This window comes from Natrix helvetica, assembly GCF_964273705.1.
Source record: "Natrix helvetica genome assembly, chromosome: 4".
Lineage (NCBI taxonomy): Eukaryota > Metazoa > Chordata > Lepidosauria > Squamata > Natricidae > Natrix > Natrix helvetica.
The window spans coordinates 80,166,894-80,184,702 of NC_138550.1; the positions used below are offsets into that span (position 1 = coordinate 80,166,894).

The 17,809-nt window shown below is 36.6% G+C and overlaps 1 protein-coding gene across 1 annotated transcript in view; it reads left to right on the top strand.

Moving 5' to 3' along the window:
• Positions 1 to 203: 203 nt before the first annotated feature.
• Positions 204 to 17,809, top strand: part of ANKRD33B (ankyrin repeat domain 33B) — a gene marked incomplete at its 5' end in the record, with an annotated part of 31,912 nt that continues 14,306 nt past the window's right edge. Inside the window, 2 exons of the mRNA XM_081953114.1 lie at positions 204 to 659; positions 17,079 to 17,208. Coding sequence (XP_081809240.1) covers positions 204 to 659; positions 17,079 to 17,208 — 586 coding nt within the window. The remainder of the gene's footprint in view (positions 660 to 17,078; positions 17,209 to 17,809) is intronic.

Sequence of the window (17,809 nt, forward strand, 5' to 3'; positions counted from 1 at the left end):
GGTGGGAGGGTGACTGTATGTTGCCACCCAACCCTCATTCTTTCCTCCTGGACATTCCCTCAGGATCTCCGCGTTTATCCATCGAAATTTATGCAATTGGGCGGGAGGCGGGGGATTACCCGGGCGTCCTTTGGCTTCAGGAGATAAGCGCTACAAGGAGGCGAGAGCTCAGGACCTCGCGTTCCCCTTGGCGGGAAACGACGATGGTGCTTCTGTCCGGGGGTAGGAAAGAGGGCCGAGAAAGCCGGAGCCCCGCCGCGGAGACGCAGCTGCAAGTAGAGTCGCTCGGAGCACCGGGAGCCGAGAAGGCGGAGGGGGGAGTGAGTCCCGGTGGTAGCGGCAGGATTGATCCAATCCCCGAAGAGCGAGCGAGCGGAGAGGGCGAAGGCGAGCAGGAGGAGTGGGACGATAAGGAGGAGGACGAGGAGTATGAAGACTTCTCGGATCTCCCGGACACGCGGAGCATCGCTTCAGACGACTCTTTCTACCCGCCCCAAGAGGACGACGACGAGGAGGAGGACGAATCGGAACTTTCCGACAGCAAGCAGCAGCTCAGTCTCTTCCGCGCTTGCTGTACCAACAACGCCGCCGTCGTGCGGGCGCTCATCCGGCAGGGGCTCCAGGACGAGGACGTGAGGGAGACGGACCGCAACAAGCGGGTGAGGGCGCAGCGCCTAGCACTGCCGGGCCTGGGCGGGGGAGGAGAAGGAAACGGATGCGGTGCTCTGGAGAGCAATTTCACTCCCATCCATTGATCCCCTTGTTGCCCTACAATCTTATTGTAATATGCTCATTCCCCATAAGCCTCGAGCGTGTCAGCCTGTACTTTGGAGCTATCAGAGAAGAATTAGTGATTGCTTTCTTCCGTCCTCCTTCTCTTCCCTTTTTTCCTTCCCCCATTCTTTTTTGCCCCGAGACTACTCTCGTAATATTGTGGCTACAATTAAAAAACATCATGCACTAACAACTCTTTTTTTCTACAAATCTTTAACTCTCCGTCCCTCCTTGTAGTATATAAGTAGCCCTTGGCTTATTAGTTTAGTGACCATTCAAAGTTATAGTACTGAAAAAAAACTTAGGACCATTTTCACACTTCATGACCGTTGCAGCATCCCTGTGTTCACATGATCAAAAGTTGGACACTTGTCAACTGGTTCCTGTTTATGACGATTGCAGTGTCTCGGAGTCATGTGGTCATCTTTTCCGATCTGACAAGCACAGTAAATGGGGAAGCCAGATTCACTTAACAACGGTGTTATTAACTTAACTGCAACGATTCATTTCGCAACTGTGGTGAGAAAGGTCATACAATGGGGCAAAACTCACTTAACTTGGTTAGCCATGGAAATTTTAGACACCATTGTGGTCCTAAATCAAGCACTACCAGTACAACCTCCAAACTGCTTTTTCCTGGCCACTTCTTTTCATTGGTCCACTCTTCAAATGCCTCTTTCATGTATCATAACCATGGCCCCTTCATTCCCTCCTACCTGAATTGCATACAGACAACAGCCTCTTCATATTTACAGATTAATAGAGTATGATGTGGAATTGTGAGTGAATCCGTACAGTTGGCAAGACCTAATTCTCACTCTTGTGAAAACAGAACAGATGAAAACAGTTAATCCATCCAAAAGGAAGGAGGCCAAATTCTCCATTGGGTAGGGCAACACAAAAAAATAAAACTAAGCATATTTGAACATTATAGTATAGATAAGAGTAGTCTATGATTCATCATACAATAGTTGCTGAAATTAGTTTGGTGCTGTGTTTCAACTTTCTTCAATACAGGTAATCCTCGACTTAAGAACACAATTGAACCCAAAATTTACGTTGTTAAGTGAGACATTTGTTAAGTGAGTTTTGCCACATTTTATGACTTTTCTTGCCCCAGTTGTTAAGTGACTCACTGCAATTAATAAGTTAGTAACTGGTTCTTAAGTGAATCTGGTTTCCCCATTGACTTTGCTTGGCAGAAGGTCATGAAAGGGGATCACATGACTTTGGCACACAGCATCGGTCATAAATATGAACCAGTTGCCAAGGATATGAATTTTGATCACATGATCATGGAGACGCTGCAAAGGTCATAACTCTGAAAAACGGTCATAAGTCACATTTTTAATGCAGTTGTAAATTTGAATGGTCACTAAACAAATGATGTAAATTGAGGACTATTTGTACCATTCTCAGTTTTTGGATTTCAAAGTTCATCTAAATGATTCCAGTCCAGACTCCAACAGAAGTTTTGCAAAAATAAAACTGTTCATCTGTTTTGCTCAAAATATGCAAATCCAAGGCAGGAACATGTGATCCATCCCCTCTTAATGAAAACACCTGTTTCTATATTCCACTCTTATTCTTATCCATTGACAACATTTTATAGTGCGCCCACTCATTCTCAACATATTGACAGAATTAATATTCTTTGCCAGCAACTGGCGCAAACAAACGAAGCTCTGTCCATTGGATGCAGGCAGCACACATAACCACGCCCCCCTCCGGTCCGTGGAAACCTGTCTCCACGAAACTGGTGCCTGGTGCCCAAAAGGTTGGGGGCCACTGCTCTAGTGTCTGTCAGTCAGAAGTAGCACAAATTGATTGTTAGTGTTCTCCATGTTTCAATTAGACAAAAACAAATTGATACTGTCCAGCTTTCTATTTTTGGGGGGAGGGACTTTAGTTTTGGAACCCTACCATTAAACCGTTCTATAGAAGAACCATGTATGTCATCTGCCCTCCGGTTCAGATTTCTCTTTGTCCCCTTGCTTACACTCCATATTTCTTCTTTGTCTTAGGGTTCTCTGCCTTTTCTGTGTCTTCCCAATCTTTAGCTCCATTTCATGTGACTACTTCTGAACTGATTCGTTGCACATTTTTGCCTGTTTGTTGAAAACTATCCAGCCGCCTGAGCAAGTGAATTCCATTGTACCACATCACATCAACTAAGCTAATCAATTTAAGAAGCTTTATTGTAACAGCAATACAATATAAAATGCAGCAGGAAGCCCTGCATAGTTATTTTTACTTGCATATTTCATGTATTCTGCTCATGCTGGTAAATGACCAGTTATCATCCAATGATGCTGAAACAGCTTCTGCTATGACAGTAATATATCAAGATGTTTTCCGAAGTGTACATTCGCATCACAGAAGCCATCAATAAAATTGGTCCTTTTAAAGGCATTTTTGCTAACTCTTCCTACATTTTGAATAAACACTGCCTTCTCAAACCCTCATCTTTGAAGGGTTTATTTTGGGAGTCAATGCTTCGAATATGTGAGAAGACATCTTGTTCATTTTGAGGTATGCTTTCAAATGGAAAGGTGCTGAACTTTAACTTGCCTTCCTTTTTTGCATTTTGAAACCATGTACTCCCTTCACAATTATTCAATCTTTTTTTCTAAATTACAAATATGTTTTTAATGCTAATGTTAACATCCTTGCAGCTTGGCAATGCTATCTCCATTACGTGAAGTGTAGCCGTCTGGCAGGACTAAGATATGACAAAGAGGCTATTTCACACATTTATTAAATGTTAAAAATTACAGCGGACACCAAAAGCAAGTTAAGCCCAGTCCCAAAGTTACAGCTGATAACAGTGCCCCCATGATCATTCACCCTTAAAGCCGACCACAGATATGCTGCAGCGCCCCCTGCCTTTGTTTGCCCCCAGGTCCCCATAACCATTTCCTTTCCCCCATAGCTCCCTGCTGGCCTTAGGCCTGATTCTCACTCCACCAGGCCCCACCCACTCATCCTCACTTACCTCATTAAGGCAACAAAACAGAGCAGTTTGTCTTGCAGCCACCATTTTGCCCCTGCCCACAAGTGAATAGTGGGACAAGCTGCTCTATTAAGTTTTACGTGGAGAAATGCTGATGCAGATTAACTTTGAGATACCCTGTTTCCCTGAAAATAAGACCTCCCCAGATAATAAGCCCAATCAGGCTTTTGAGTGCATGCGCTAAAATAAGCCCTCCCCGAAAATAAGCCTTCCCTGAAAATATTGCAACACAGGAATAGCCATGAGGTGACCACGCTCAACGCCTCCTGCATCTCAAAAATAATAAGCCCTCCCCGAAAATAAGGCCAAGCGCTTATTTTGGGGGTCAAAAGAAAATAAGACCCTTATTTTTGGGGAAACACAGTAGCAACCATTGCTCCTAGGGTACATTGGAAATAAATCTTCTATCACACTAGAATCAGTATTTCCATTCATATTTGATAACATACAATTCTATAATGACTTTAGTAACCCCCCCAAATTAAAAATAAATTGGGCTATAAGCAAATAGGTGAGGTGCTTCATGTATGTGCCTGGGTCATATATCAGATTGTTAACTCTGGGCTCATATATTAAATTGTGTGAGATTTTATTATTTTTAAACTGGACTTTAGATTTCCTGACTGATTGGTAATAGAAAGGAGAAAATATATAAAGAAATATAGGAAACATGCTATTATATTCTACTTTTTTTAGCAAGGATTCAGTCACAAAGAAGGCCACTATAATAACTACCCAATCATTGCCATTCTTCACATTGTTCAAATTCTTTTAATACCACCATAATTACAAAGAAAGTTGTATAGCAGATGGTTTGTTGGTAGGTGGGTGAGTGGATGGATGGATTAATAGAGGTATATAATTACAATCATTGTTTATATGTCTGTCTTACATAACTTTGATTTTAACTATAACTATTATAAGTATACAAATGCTTACTTCATTCTACATATAATACCATCTTGTAAATGTGCCTATAATGCATTACTATCAAACTAGATCACTGTGCTATGGATCATTATTGCCGTTCAGGTAGCCAGCGGAGAAATGGATCTCATTTCCTCCATAATAAAATTAACTTCCACAAATAATTGTTTTTCTGCAACCAAACATTGAGCCATGTTATATATGGGCAGAAGATCTTGAGCTCTGTTTTTGCCAGACTCAATTCTAATCCCCTTTTGATTTCTTTCTAAACAACCATCTTCAGTTCTTTGATTTATGAGTTGCATTTTTACTAAGATGTCTTTTGTAAGAATTTGTTATTTCTTGCCTGTGATACAGCACTATTGCTTAGTTTATTTTTAACCACATAATAGTTTTTAGGACTTATGATGCATACATTTACAAAAATTCACAGAAGTGAATAAACCTTAAATATTATGGAATATCTTTCTAGACACTGAATGGTGAAAGCAGGCAATTGACAAAAGACATCTTTCTGTGTTACAACATAACTGTTTTAAAACTTATTGCATCCAAACTTACCTAATTAAATTTCGACTATTCTAATATTGATTCTAGCTTCCACTTTCTAGAAAAGATTCAATCTAAATGATTTATAGAGACACTGAATTTTGCATTTTGTGTAAGGGACATGCCCATATAGTTGAAAGTTGATATAATGCACGATCAGTTGAATGAATATATTCATATAGCCTGACACCTGTGAGATGTTTCTGTAGTTACATTCAAGTATTCCTTTTTTAGTCCTTTGTCAGTTGGTTATGAAAAAGATTCTTATACTTAATTTTTCTCTGGAGAATTAGTATAATCATACCTAGCTGTTACAGCATCAGATACTTTAGTTAAATTTTACACAGGGAAGAATAACAGAAAGTAATAATGAAGAAAAAGAAAATGAGTAAAGAAAGAAAGACAAAAAAGGCATAAGCGTAGAAAGAAAAGAAAGAAAGAAAACATAAATGGCTTCTGATTTTTCTTTACAACAGTTACAAGCATAAATTTAAATTAAACTCTTACTCTAAGGCTACAACATAACAGTCCATTTTTCTCTCATTTTTTTCTAATAATCAAATCCAAGTATATCATAATTGTATTTTTTTTGCTGTTTCATGCAAAATTTCCAAAGGGGGTCATCATTAAATCGATTAATTTCTTTTCTCTAATAAGAGCTGTCAATTTAGCCATTCTAGGTTTATCATAGCATCTGAGAACTACAGTTGATAAGTCTTGCTCTCTTCTATCTTTATGTAACCTTTCAGGTTATTAAGAGTCCCTCAAATTTGCACATATTAACGGTTTACAAATGCTGTAGATTTATGGTGTTTGTTTGCTTTAATATGCTAATGTAACAGGTTGATTTAACAATATTTCATTCAATGAATAATTTTGTCTTTGAGGAATCGAAAAAATAAGTCTGTTGCTGCCAATGTTCTTTTATGTTGTGGTTATAAAAGGATGCCAAGAATATTTGATTATCTATTTATTAAAAATCTTTCCCAGAGGACTTGCTAAAACTTGTATCTTTCTGGTTAACAGTTAATCTCTTTAATTTCCTGTATCATTCAGACAAATTATTCTCTTGACTCCTCAACTCCCTTTTCATTATTCTGCATTTTATTTGTGTTTTTCTGAATTAATTTCTTGTATTAGTTTTTTTTACAGATCTGGCTGTACATTGTAAGTTTGTACAATATTAATTCTATATGTATTTTCTACAAAGTTTTTGTAGAAACGTTTGTAGAAATCTTGCTGTATTTGATGCGTGGGTATCTGTAGGAAGACTCGGGGAAAATGATGAATATGTAAGCTTCATGTGATTTCCTTTTACATCAGGATGTAAATATAAAAAGGGGGTTGCATTGTGACTTCATGGAGCATATTACATTTTTTGCATCATTGCAGTTTATTTTGCATGCGTTGGTTAATTTTCTCCAGGGTAATTGCATACTGAATCATGGCAATTAATATTATTTTCCCTGTTAGTGGTAGAACACCTCATGAGTGGTAATCCTGGATACTGATCCTGGCAAAAATGCGAAATGTGACACTTTATCCAGAAAAAAAATGTACACAGAGACACAATACATGCGTTCTTTGGAAGAGGCCTATATACATTTTCCCACAAAAGTATTTATTGCGGAATAATATTTTTAAAATGCTAAGATGAACCTAGTAAGAAATTAACGATTTCAACTCTTTGTACTGCACATTGACTTAATAATATTTGGAGTAGGTCATTTCTAATCAGCTAAAATCACAATAAGTCTAGATTGTCTGAAGTCAATATTTAAATATTTTAAAGCTGTTTGTATTTAGTTCAAAGGGAACTTAGTGCTAGGATACAGGTGCAATCATTGTACTGTTTGTAGTTTTCATAAACACTTGTCTTTGATTGCAGCATTTTACTATGGTTATATCAGTAGGAATAGATAGTCTATTCAGTGAGAATAGAGTCTTAGGAGCTGATCACTATAATGTTCTGTTTTCTTTTTTCTTAATGTAGAAAGTTTCTTGAAAGAAATAAAAGTGTGGTGAAACTGTTTTTCATCATGAAATACATTTTCATTTTCTCATTAATAACCTGAAGCTAAATGTAGTCTTGTGAAGAATACACTAGAGAAGGAAACACAAAGAAATCTCAGAGGCAAGATTGTTTTGCACATTAGTAAGCAAACAAGAAATATAATTATAACCTGACATTTTTACCAGTGGTAGAAAACTCAGTCTTTGAATCAAAAATGTTAACAAAATGGAGTAAGGTATTAAAATGGAATTAAAATTTTAAATTGACTGTTGTACACAGTCTTGACCAATTTTAATTTTTACATAGAGCTATCTCATCCCTTTTGAAGATTTAGATGTCTCAGCCACTGAATATCAGAAGCCCTAATACCTATGGGATTCTGAAAGAACAAATGACACCAAGGTTTATTATTTCTTTCATAAACCAAACCATTTAGCATATGTAATTTTGGTGTAAATAAAAAAATCATTAAATTAAGTATTGAAGGCATCATTTAGAGCAATGAAAATAATTGGTGATAGTCTCTTGTGTAGCAATTTTGCCACATTCCTCTAAGGAATTCAAGGCCATATAATATTACTTTATCTCCTACATTAATGATCTGTAAAATAAGTTAGACTGAGAGAAAGTGATTAAATCAGAGTAATCCAGGTTTAAATAGCCAAATATGTAAATGAAGTGGAATCTCTCAAGACTTAATTTAGGGTATTGGTCTATAACATTGTTCGATGATAGGTGGCAAAGATTTATGTTTACAGATTAAACAAGTTAAAGTAACAATTGTATACTGTGCAGTTGTTTTTATTGAATTCCTTGTGATGTTTTTATTCAGAACCAAGAAAAAAGAACCATTATACATTATCTAAAAACATCAACAAGCATCTGTGATGTCTTTCTCTTTTGCTTCTTGGTATCTTGAACTATGTAATATCAGCATCTCAGATACTTCACAGACCATCTGTTCATCTTAAGAAGGGATTTTAGGAATTGTATTTTTCTGGTTTCATGGTCAGGTTCTGCTGTTATAGTATTTCTGTTTTTATTTTGTTTTTTATTGTATGGATGAGGATTTCTTGACATAGAAATATTGATCTTCCAAAGCATAGAGAACCATATTGTTAAATATGAAATTTATTCGTATTTAAAAGTCTGCATCTGCATCACTGTAAGCAAATAGTTAATTATGCTTATTAAAGACATCTGGGAAAGGTTGAGCATTCCAATGTTTTTGTTGTTTGTTGTCATGGGGAAATACTTATGAAAGGTTCTGAGAAATTCAGATAAATACCAATGTCAAGCCGGCCTCTCTCAGTAACCAAGAAAGAAACCACCTAACTCCATTTTTCAGAATTAAGAGTACTTTTACAGGTTATGAAAAGATAGTAGCTAAGCAAAGCAAGATCTGAGGCAAAAGCGTGTGAAATCATACATATCAATACGTGACCAACCCTCTCCTCCTGGCAACCCTCATCCTACTGTCCTATCTGTAAATCCCTTAGGTGTCATGTGAGTTCCATCTTCAAGGAGCATCATCAGGTAGGTATGCGGACGGTTGACCTTGACCCACACCAAGCGCTAATCTCCAGCATGCGCAGTAGATGGTGAGACAAAAACTCCCACTTTACAATCTCTCCTGTACTAAAGCTTCCCCTCCCAAATACCAGCCCCCCCTCCCCGTTTCAATGGCAGCTGAAAGCAAATAGCGAAACAGAAGCTGACATCCAATTTTATATATATATATATATACACACACACACATTTGTTATTTCAGTAGAATCATATATATTATAGCCAATCAATATACATTAATATATACTTTTAAAGATTACTATCCACTTGTTAGGACTAATGGATAGACAAGTAGGAAAAAACTGGAAGATTGTTCTTATAGATGGTAACTCCAGCAAGTTTATTATACAGTATGTCACAAAAGTGAGTACACTCCCTCACATTTTGTAAATATTTAAGTATATCTTTCCGTGTGACAACACTGAAGAAATGACACTTGACTAAAATGTAAAGCAGTGAGTATAAAGCTTGTATAACAGTGTAAATGTGCTGTTCCCTCAAAATAACACAACACACAGCCATTAATGTTCTAAACCAGTGGTGAAATTCAATTTTTTCCCCTACGGGTTCTGTGGGTGTGGCTTGGTTGGCATGGTCACGTGACTGAGTAGGCATGGCCAATTTGACATCACTCATGGCAACCCACCAAGCCACGCCCACAGAACAGACAGAAAAGTTCGGCTAGCCAAGTCTTCTAGCGTTCAACCTGGCTGCTTCTCACCTCCTTCTCATGTTTGCTCTGTGTGTATGAGCCTGAGAAGGAGGAAAGAAGCAGCCATGCTGAATGCCGCGGCAGAGAGAAGCCGAATCTCACCTCCCTTTAGTGTAATCTTAAAAATACACTTCCTCTAAAAATACAAATACTAAAATGAAGACAAATGACCAATGAAAACAACACAGTGAAACAGTAGGGAAAGCAGATTGATTTTAACAGTGTACACAATTAAAAGGTTCTTCGCACTTCCCCTGCACCTGCCTGCATCTTTCCACTTCAGGGTTTGAGAAACTATAGGAGAAGATTACTAGGGTAAGACAGCAAGATAGTAATAATAATGCAGTGGACCCTGTAGCACCCTCAAAGGTTGATAATTCAAAATACTGTATAACTTCGAACTCTCCAAACACTGCCCATTTCTGATCTTGATAGACCAGGGATAGTTTCAACTAAGTTGATTTCTTACCCTGGTTTATCTCAGTGAATTGTCCTGTGGGAATATATTGGGAGGGGGATGAGTGAAAGAGGCTCAAGAGACGTGATGCCTGTTTCCATTCTCAAATAAAAATAAAGGCCATCTTATTTAACATTGCATATTAAGCTTATATGAGGACAACTAAGGCAGATATCTCCCTGATAGGCATTGTATCTTTTCACAGTTATTACTGCATTTAATGACAAACAAAAACTTAAGCTAATTATCAGGAGAAAATCTACATTACATTAATATTATAAGATAAATGACATTTTGCTGTTCAAGTACCCCTGCAATTGCAATTCCAAGTTTTCTTATGCTCAGCAATTTGCTGGACATTTGGTGAGAAGGCTGAATTTGAATTTAAACTCTAGTAAAACTTAAAACAAGTAATTAATTGCAGTGCTACCTGTTAAGTGAATTAAGTACAATAGACTAATTCCACAGGTTGATTATTAATGACTAATTGAGGCAAATTATTTTTTTATATATCAGAGAAAGCCCTAGCTGCAAACTTAATTTAGGTTTCAATATGACTGAATCAAATGTATAAGTAAAAGCAATTGATTGTACAGGGCAAATGAAACAAATAATTTTTTGAAAGGAGCTGCCAGCTAATTTGGCAGAATGTAATCTATGTTCTTTACCATCTGGGAACAACAGCTTCAGGAGAGGCCATAAATATAGAAAGTCAAGTTATAAATTTCTTCTGTTTATTAGATTTGGAAACTTCCAGGATGAACAGCAAAAACAACTATACAGTGGATGCTATGTTTGATATATTTTATCTTTTGGAAGAAAATACATTATCCAAGTTCTTTGAGAGGAAATCTAACTTTTCCACATAAATATCTACTGTGTCTTTTGAGAAGTTGGAAAATAACATTTCTAACCCTTTATTTAGAATTGTAGTAAAGATTTCATTTTGTGAATAAAATAACATTCTAAATGAATCTTGTGAGTTAATATAATAGACTTCTGCGTTTGACGAAAGAGGAATATATACTTCCTGCCTCAGAAAATGATTTAAAGATAAAATACTGTCCCAGATAACCCAACAAGCTTTAAAAACATTTAAGACCATGAAAATCAAGAATTCTGGATATATCTGAATATATCTGGCACAGCTAAAATAAAAATACCTATTTCAAACTAGAGCAATTGATTATAGATTCCTCGGCTATTTTATCTCTCATACCTGCAAGAAATCAAGTACCAAGTGATTTCCTTTCTGTAGGTAGGTCTTTGAAGATAGGTGATTTTCATTGACAAATATTTTATATGAAACCCTACTCCACCCTCAGTCTTCCTGTGGACATGTTGCATTCTGGTGCGTTACTGGTACTTGTGGACCAGTTAAACAAATTAAAAATCCATAGTTATTGGGTCAGGAAAGAAAACAGACAGCTAACAGAACTCTTGCTCAAATCACCGGGTTTCACATTTCAATCAAGGAATGTGTCACTAATTGATATTTCTTCAAAAGAAGGAATAGCCCCAAACAGAATGAAGATGGAATGAGCAATAATTGGAAGGGAGGAGGTACCTGCCATATAGGACACAGCCAATTGAAGTGGAGGCATTTCTCTACTAGGGAAGTGAATTGTAGCAGCTTATGCCACCACAAATTAGAAAACATGTTTGATATGGAGCAGGAAAAGAAAGGCAGAGATTGTCATCTTGGTGGCCTAGAGGTGCCTACAAGAGGATGTTGGATACTGTTCCCTTTGAGGGATAGGTACAATCAAGTCCTGCAGATTAGCCCTTGGACTTGCTGATTAAATGTAAGCCAAAGAAATATGCTAAGTTTTCTATTTTAGTACATCAGATGAATGTTTCAGTTCAAATACTTTGGAAAGCCCACATCGTGGCCATTTATAATTATGCTTAATTGTTGTTAAAGTTGAAAAAAGAAGCCTTATACATCTTAGGAAAGTTAGTTCCTAGCAAGAAAATAAAGGTTCACAGGTTAGTTACAGAAATCTAATTTAGTTAAGACGAATACAGATGAATGTCAAGATACTTCTGCAGTACAAATTAAATCCACAGTATTCTCAAAATATATATTTTTTTCCAGACCTTAGGCAATTGTATTTCTCTTTTCCCTCTCCTATTACAAAGATCTTGGCTTTAGAAAGATAAGGACTTTTTGAATTCAATTTGGGAAAAATGACATAATGCCAGTTAACAAACCAGTAAAAGAAAAAATCAGTATCTCTGGCTTTGAAACTGTGCTTGTTCTCAGTATCCTAGTATCCACCAACTCCCAAGTCACTGGGCACTCTCTGGTAACTCAAATTTTATTTTGGCCTATATAACCATCCAGAGTCTTGTGAGTTAGGTAACCATAATAAATAAAATAAAATTATGCTTCTGTTAAAATCTTATCCATTTGTAGTATTTTGGAGTGGGTTTAATAAAGGGTTAAGTAAATAAATACATCCTGTTTCTGTTAAAATCTCATACTCCATTTAAATCTAATCTACCTTGATCTATGGAATACAATTCTGTGGCAATATATACTGGCATGTTGTCTGGTTAATACCTGCATAGAGTTCTACCAGTAAATACCAGGAATTTGACAAATTGAAGAAAAAATATTATTAAAGAAGACAATATAAAATGACTTTTGTATTGTTGCAGAATAAATTATATGTCTCTATCTCCGAACTCTCTAGGGATAAAGTTCAACTTGAAGATTTTATGTCTTATTTTTTACCTTAAAGGAAAATTGAATAAGAAATTAATAAAAAAGTAAAGAGATAAAAAAAGAAATATAGCTATATCTTGTTAATAACAAAACCTCTCTTTCTCCATACTATTTCATTTGTAAAAAAATACTTGTCTATAACATTTCTTTTTACTGCTTTATGTTGCCTTTGATTGTTATGTATATCTTTTTGAAGATGTAATGAACTCTAGCTAACATGTTCTGGTGTTCTTCCTCTCAACTCAATCACTCTTGATTCATACATTTGTTTTGTAATTTAATCTTATATATTTTCTCCAAATGACCACCACCTTATATATACACTTTTATTGGTTGCTCACTTTTGTATTCATGTTCATTCAGCAGTTTACTTTTGTCTGTATGTTTACTTGTTTTCCCATCCTTTTTAAGTACCCTATCCCCACTGCATTCAGTCTTCATATTATTCTTCCATATCCAATTCACATTTCCAAGAACAAAGTGGGCAAAAGCATCCTATTATACCCATCTTCTTTTGACAAACATTTGCATAAGACCCAGTATCTTTTTCCTAGCATTTATGTTCATTTTTATCATTTCATTCGTTTACTTATTTTAATAAGACAGAGATATTCATCTTCTTGCTATTTTTTCTATTTATTTATAATCAGTTATTCATTCCATTTTCTGTCAGTTGCAATTCTGATCTTTTTTAAAATTGCCTCCCAGGAATTTGCCTCCTTACAGCAAACAGTCTGATTAGCTCCAGCACAGCCTGATTTAACAAGAGCAGCTGATTGGAGGTTGGATTGGCCTCCCAGAATACAGTCAATCAGCTGTTCCAGGCTGTTGGGACTGCCGCCACCCATCACCATCGTTGCCTCGGGGCTCCCCATTTTTGGCCTTCGTGGGCCCCATTTTTGGCCTCAGTGCACCCCATTTTCGGCCTCTGTGCATCCAGATTCCTGCAGCCTGGAATAGCTGATCAGCAGTATTCTGGGAAGCCGATCCAACCTCCAATCAGCTGCTTGTGCTAAATCAGGCTGTGCTGAAGCTGACCAGGCTGTTTTTTATTGCCTCAAGGAGGCAAATTGCTGGGAAGCAGAGGCCGTCGGGTGGGAGCCGTCGGGTGATCAGGGTTTTGGCAACATTCGCTCTATAAGACGCACAGACATTTCCACCCACTTCAGGGGTGGGGGTGGGAAAGTGTGTCTTATAGACAAAAATGCGGTATATAGAAAAGGTGTATGTTAGAAGTGAATGTTTTGCCGTTCTAGCTCCTTTGCTCTGTCCCTAATTTTTCTCCTTTTTCTTTCTTTCCCCATTTACCAAGTATCATCTAACTAACTGAGATCTTTTTCAGATCTTTTGTTTTTGTGTCTCATTTTCAGTATTCCTTCTTACCTTCTAAGTTTTTAATTTCTCTTTTTTATCCTTTCGTTCCTTTATCTTTCCTATCCTCTCATAATCTTCCCCATCTTTCTCCAGCACACTGATCTGGTTTCTTTAACTTACCAATTATGTACCCTTTCTTTTCATAGGTATTGGATCATGTTGCACTGGAAAGACCCTGCTTGGATCACCTTTAGAGCCTGGTGCTCTAGCAGGTCCTGAGGGAAATTTGTGACTTCTGCCATTGAGCACCATGTTGAACAGTTATATGAAAATGCTAGAAAGTTGACAGTTTTGGAGTTGAGGCTATCAGCGTGGTTATTGTATTGCTGAAATCCATACATTCTGTACTAGTAATGGGTTAGGTGAGGGAATCCAAGTAATGTTTATTGTAGGCAAAAAACAGGTTTCTCATCAATTAAAAATCAGGTTAGGGACTGTAGACACAACTCCAAAGTGTACATTGGTTCATAATGTTTCAATATTTCAGTTATTATGGCTCTGTTTGATAAAACAAAACAAGAGGAAACATGTCGATGATCAGAGCATTAGAAAATAGGTTGCCAATCTAGAATCTGTGGACTGCCTGTGGTCTCAGCCTCAAAGGGCGTGAGAAGTCTTGGGAAGTTTTTTTTTTCCGCCAGTCAGTTTGTTTCCCAGGATATTTCTAGTCTCCAGGTGGCTGCAGGTACTAGATTGGTTGTTCCTGCAGCCGTTACAAATCAACCATCTGCAAGGGACTGCTAAATGGAATATGTTGTTCACAGGAAGAAGTAATCTTGATAGGAGTTGCTAGAACACAGATTGCTGGGAATCCAGCAATCTGTAAACAAATGACTGAGGGGAAGTTTCTTTGGAACGATGGGGGATTGACCAAGTGTGTGTGTGTTTATGCATGTGTGAGCGGGCTAAATTGCATGCTATCTGCATGTGGACCTGAAGATTGTATTGATTAAAATGAGTTCTTTATGCAGGAGATATCAAAGGAGATCTGAACATTGTAGTTGGCAATTTTACTCCCAGGTCAAACTGGTCCATGGCATATTTTTTGAACTTCAGTAACCAGACTGATATGTAGTATATGTAGTATTTTAAAAAATACATTAGAAATAAGTTAATGTCTGCAATACATCACCAAAACTGCAGATATGTAAAAATATAAATGATTTTGGGAAGAAACAGAGAAAAAAACCTGCTCTTTAAAAGAGAGGAATAAAGGAATTACAAAAAAAAAAAAAAAGACTGGTTTTGTTAATATGAAGACATTGATAGAAAAAGTTACCTCTTGTAAATTTATTTTATATGATAACCCATAGACTGAGCACAACATTTGGAATCATATTTGCTATTTTTCGTTTAAAATAATTTTATAGGTCATATGAACAATATTTTGCTGTATGACTATGTTTATCCAATTTTTTTTAAAAAAACACACTATTTAAGCCTGTAATTCTTATTTTAAAGACAGTTTACATTGATTTCTGTAGTCCTTTAAATTAAACTCTTCTCTGTCCTTAGTTTCATCTTAAACTGAATATTTCAACTCTCCAACTTTTTAAAGAAAAAAATACAGTGTAACTTTAAGAGGGAGGATTGCATTCTATTTATTATTTTAAAAGTTCTTGAAAACTTCTCAAGATAATTTTAGATAATTAAAATATATGTTTGAAATATGCTATACCTTATTCATAAAACTATGCATAATAATTTTGCTTTTCTAATCTTAAAATTGGTTATTTTATATTATATAAACAATAAACAATTTCAGTTTTGGAACAATGCAGTGATTTTTTTCAAGACCCTTTTCCATGTGGGAGTCCACATTTATTCAGGAAATAGCAGGACTACTGTAAAGCATTATTATTGCATTCTTCTGGGGAGTAAGCATTTTATGCAGCTTCTACTCATTGCAAAAAAAGTTCCTAGGAAGGTTTCTCATCATTTAGCACTTTATCTCATTCAAGATTTGCTTAAAGTTACAGCCTCATTTAGGCGGTATAAGATAAGTATTTGCCTACATTTGCATTATGCTATTATTCTTGTAAAAATATAATATATAATCTCAGGTATAAACCTACAAGTAAATATGGGAAAGTACTAATCTATGTTATAACCTAAAAACTAAACAAAATCCATTATATGTTACGCTTTATGTACGTGGGCAGGGTAATCCCAAGAGGGGGATGGAGAGAGAAAGTCCATAGCCAGGCAGTTCCAATCTTAGTGGAAGGTTGAAATGGCTTTTTAAAAATCCTCTGTCTAACGTTTTAATTTTTCCCTCCCATTTGAGAGAAAGTAAGTATACCAATTCATTTCCACCTCTTTTCATAAGTGGGAAAATAAATGGGGTTTGACTTTCAGGAAGCCAGATTTCACCTTTCCTTTTTGTTGCATTTCAAATTTCTCATTTCTGTTGCATGCCTGATTTTAACGAGTTTTCAATTTATATTGTTTTGCCCAACAAATAATTACATTAAAAACCAGTTTTAAAACAATATTTGTTACTTTATTCAGACAGGCATCCCTGAAGTAATCATTTACCAGTCTCTATTCTGGTATTTCTCGTACCAACTACCTGTGTTGTATGCTGCTTCTGGTTATTATTTTGTATTACTTTAATGCAGGGGTGTCCAAACTTGGGAACTTTAAGACTTGTGGACTTCAACTCCCAGAATTCCCCAGCCAGCTGGCTGGGGAGTTCTGGAGTTGAAGTCCACAAGTCTTAAAGTTCCCAAGTTTGGACACCCCTGCTTTAATGAATCATTCCATGCCTGTTTATTATTGTTAGCTTCCATGAAGTAGAAAAGCAGATTCGAAATAAAATATTTTCCAAAGAAAAGTATATTGCAATATTATAATATTAAGGTCTTCAAAAAAACTTCAAATAATTGAACTGATTTAAATTCAAAGGAACTGCACTCACTACACTTTAACCTGCACCTTTTTATTATTTATTTATAGACTGGCCTTATTGTTGCCTGTTACCAAGGGTACGTGGATATTGTAATAGCCTTAGCACAGTGTCCTCATATTGATGTAAACTGGCAGGACAACGAAGGGAATACAGCTCTAATTACAGCTGCTCAGGCAGGTAAGGATATTTGCTACTCATTTAATTTTTATGTTCAGTAGTGCCCCTTTGTAATGGTGGTTCTTGTGATCAGCCAATGAATATCAGGCTTTCTCATTTTTAAAGGGAGAGACAGTGTAAGCCAGGCAGTTATCACGCACTTAGATTGCTCAGCATAACAAGTAAAATACATGGTAGGCATTAATACACAAAACAGATGGGTTGCCAGATCCAAGGAAAGATTTTAGCTGTAGAACAACCCAGCTTTTCAATATTTAATCAAGGCATCACTCTGTGACACTTTGCCAAAAAAAAAAAAAAAAGCCAAGCCTCTCCCCAGAGAGAACTTCTAGGCTGCCTTTATTGATATGAAGGCAGTTTTTGATTTGACCCCCCCCCCCTCACCCAGCAGTGATGGCAAAAACTCTTTATTGATTGCTGGCTTCTGTAGCTAATTACAGTGTTACCAAAGGACACTCTGTGAAGATTAAATGGGATGTAAATTACGTTCAACAGCACCACTCCCCAGGTAATAGTTTCATTAAAGTGTTAAGGGAACCAATCAGTGCCTTTCTAAATTTGTATCTCACCCCACATCCTCAAAAATCAGGGATTAATTTCC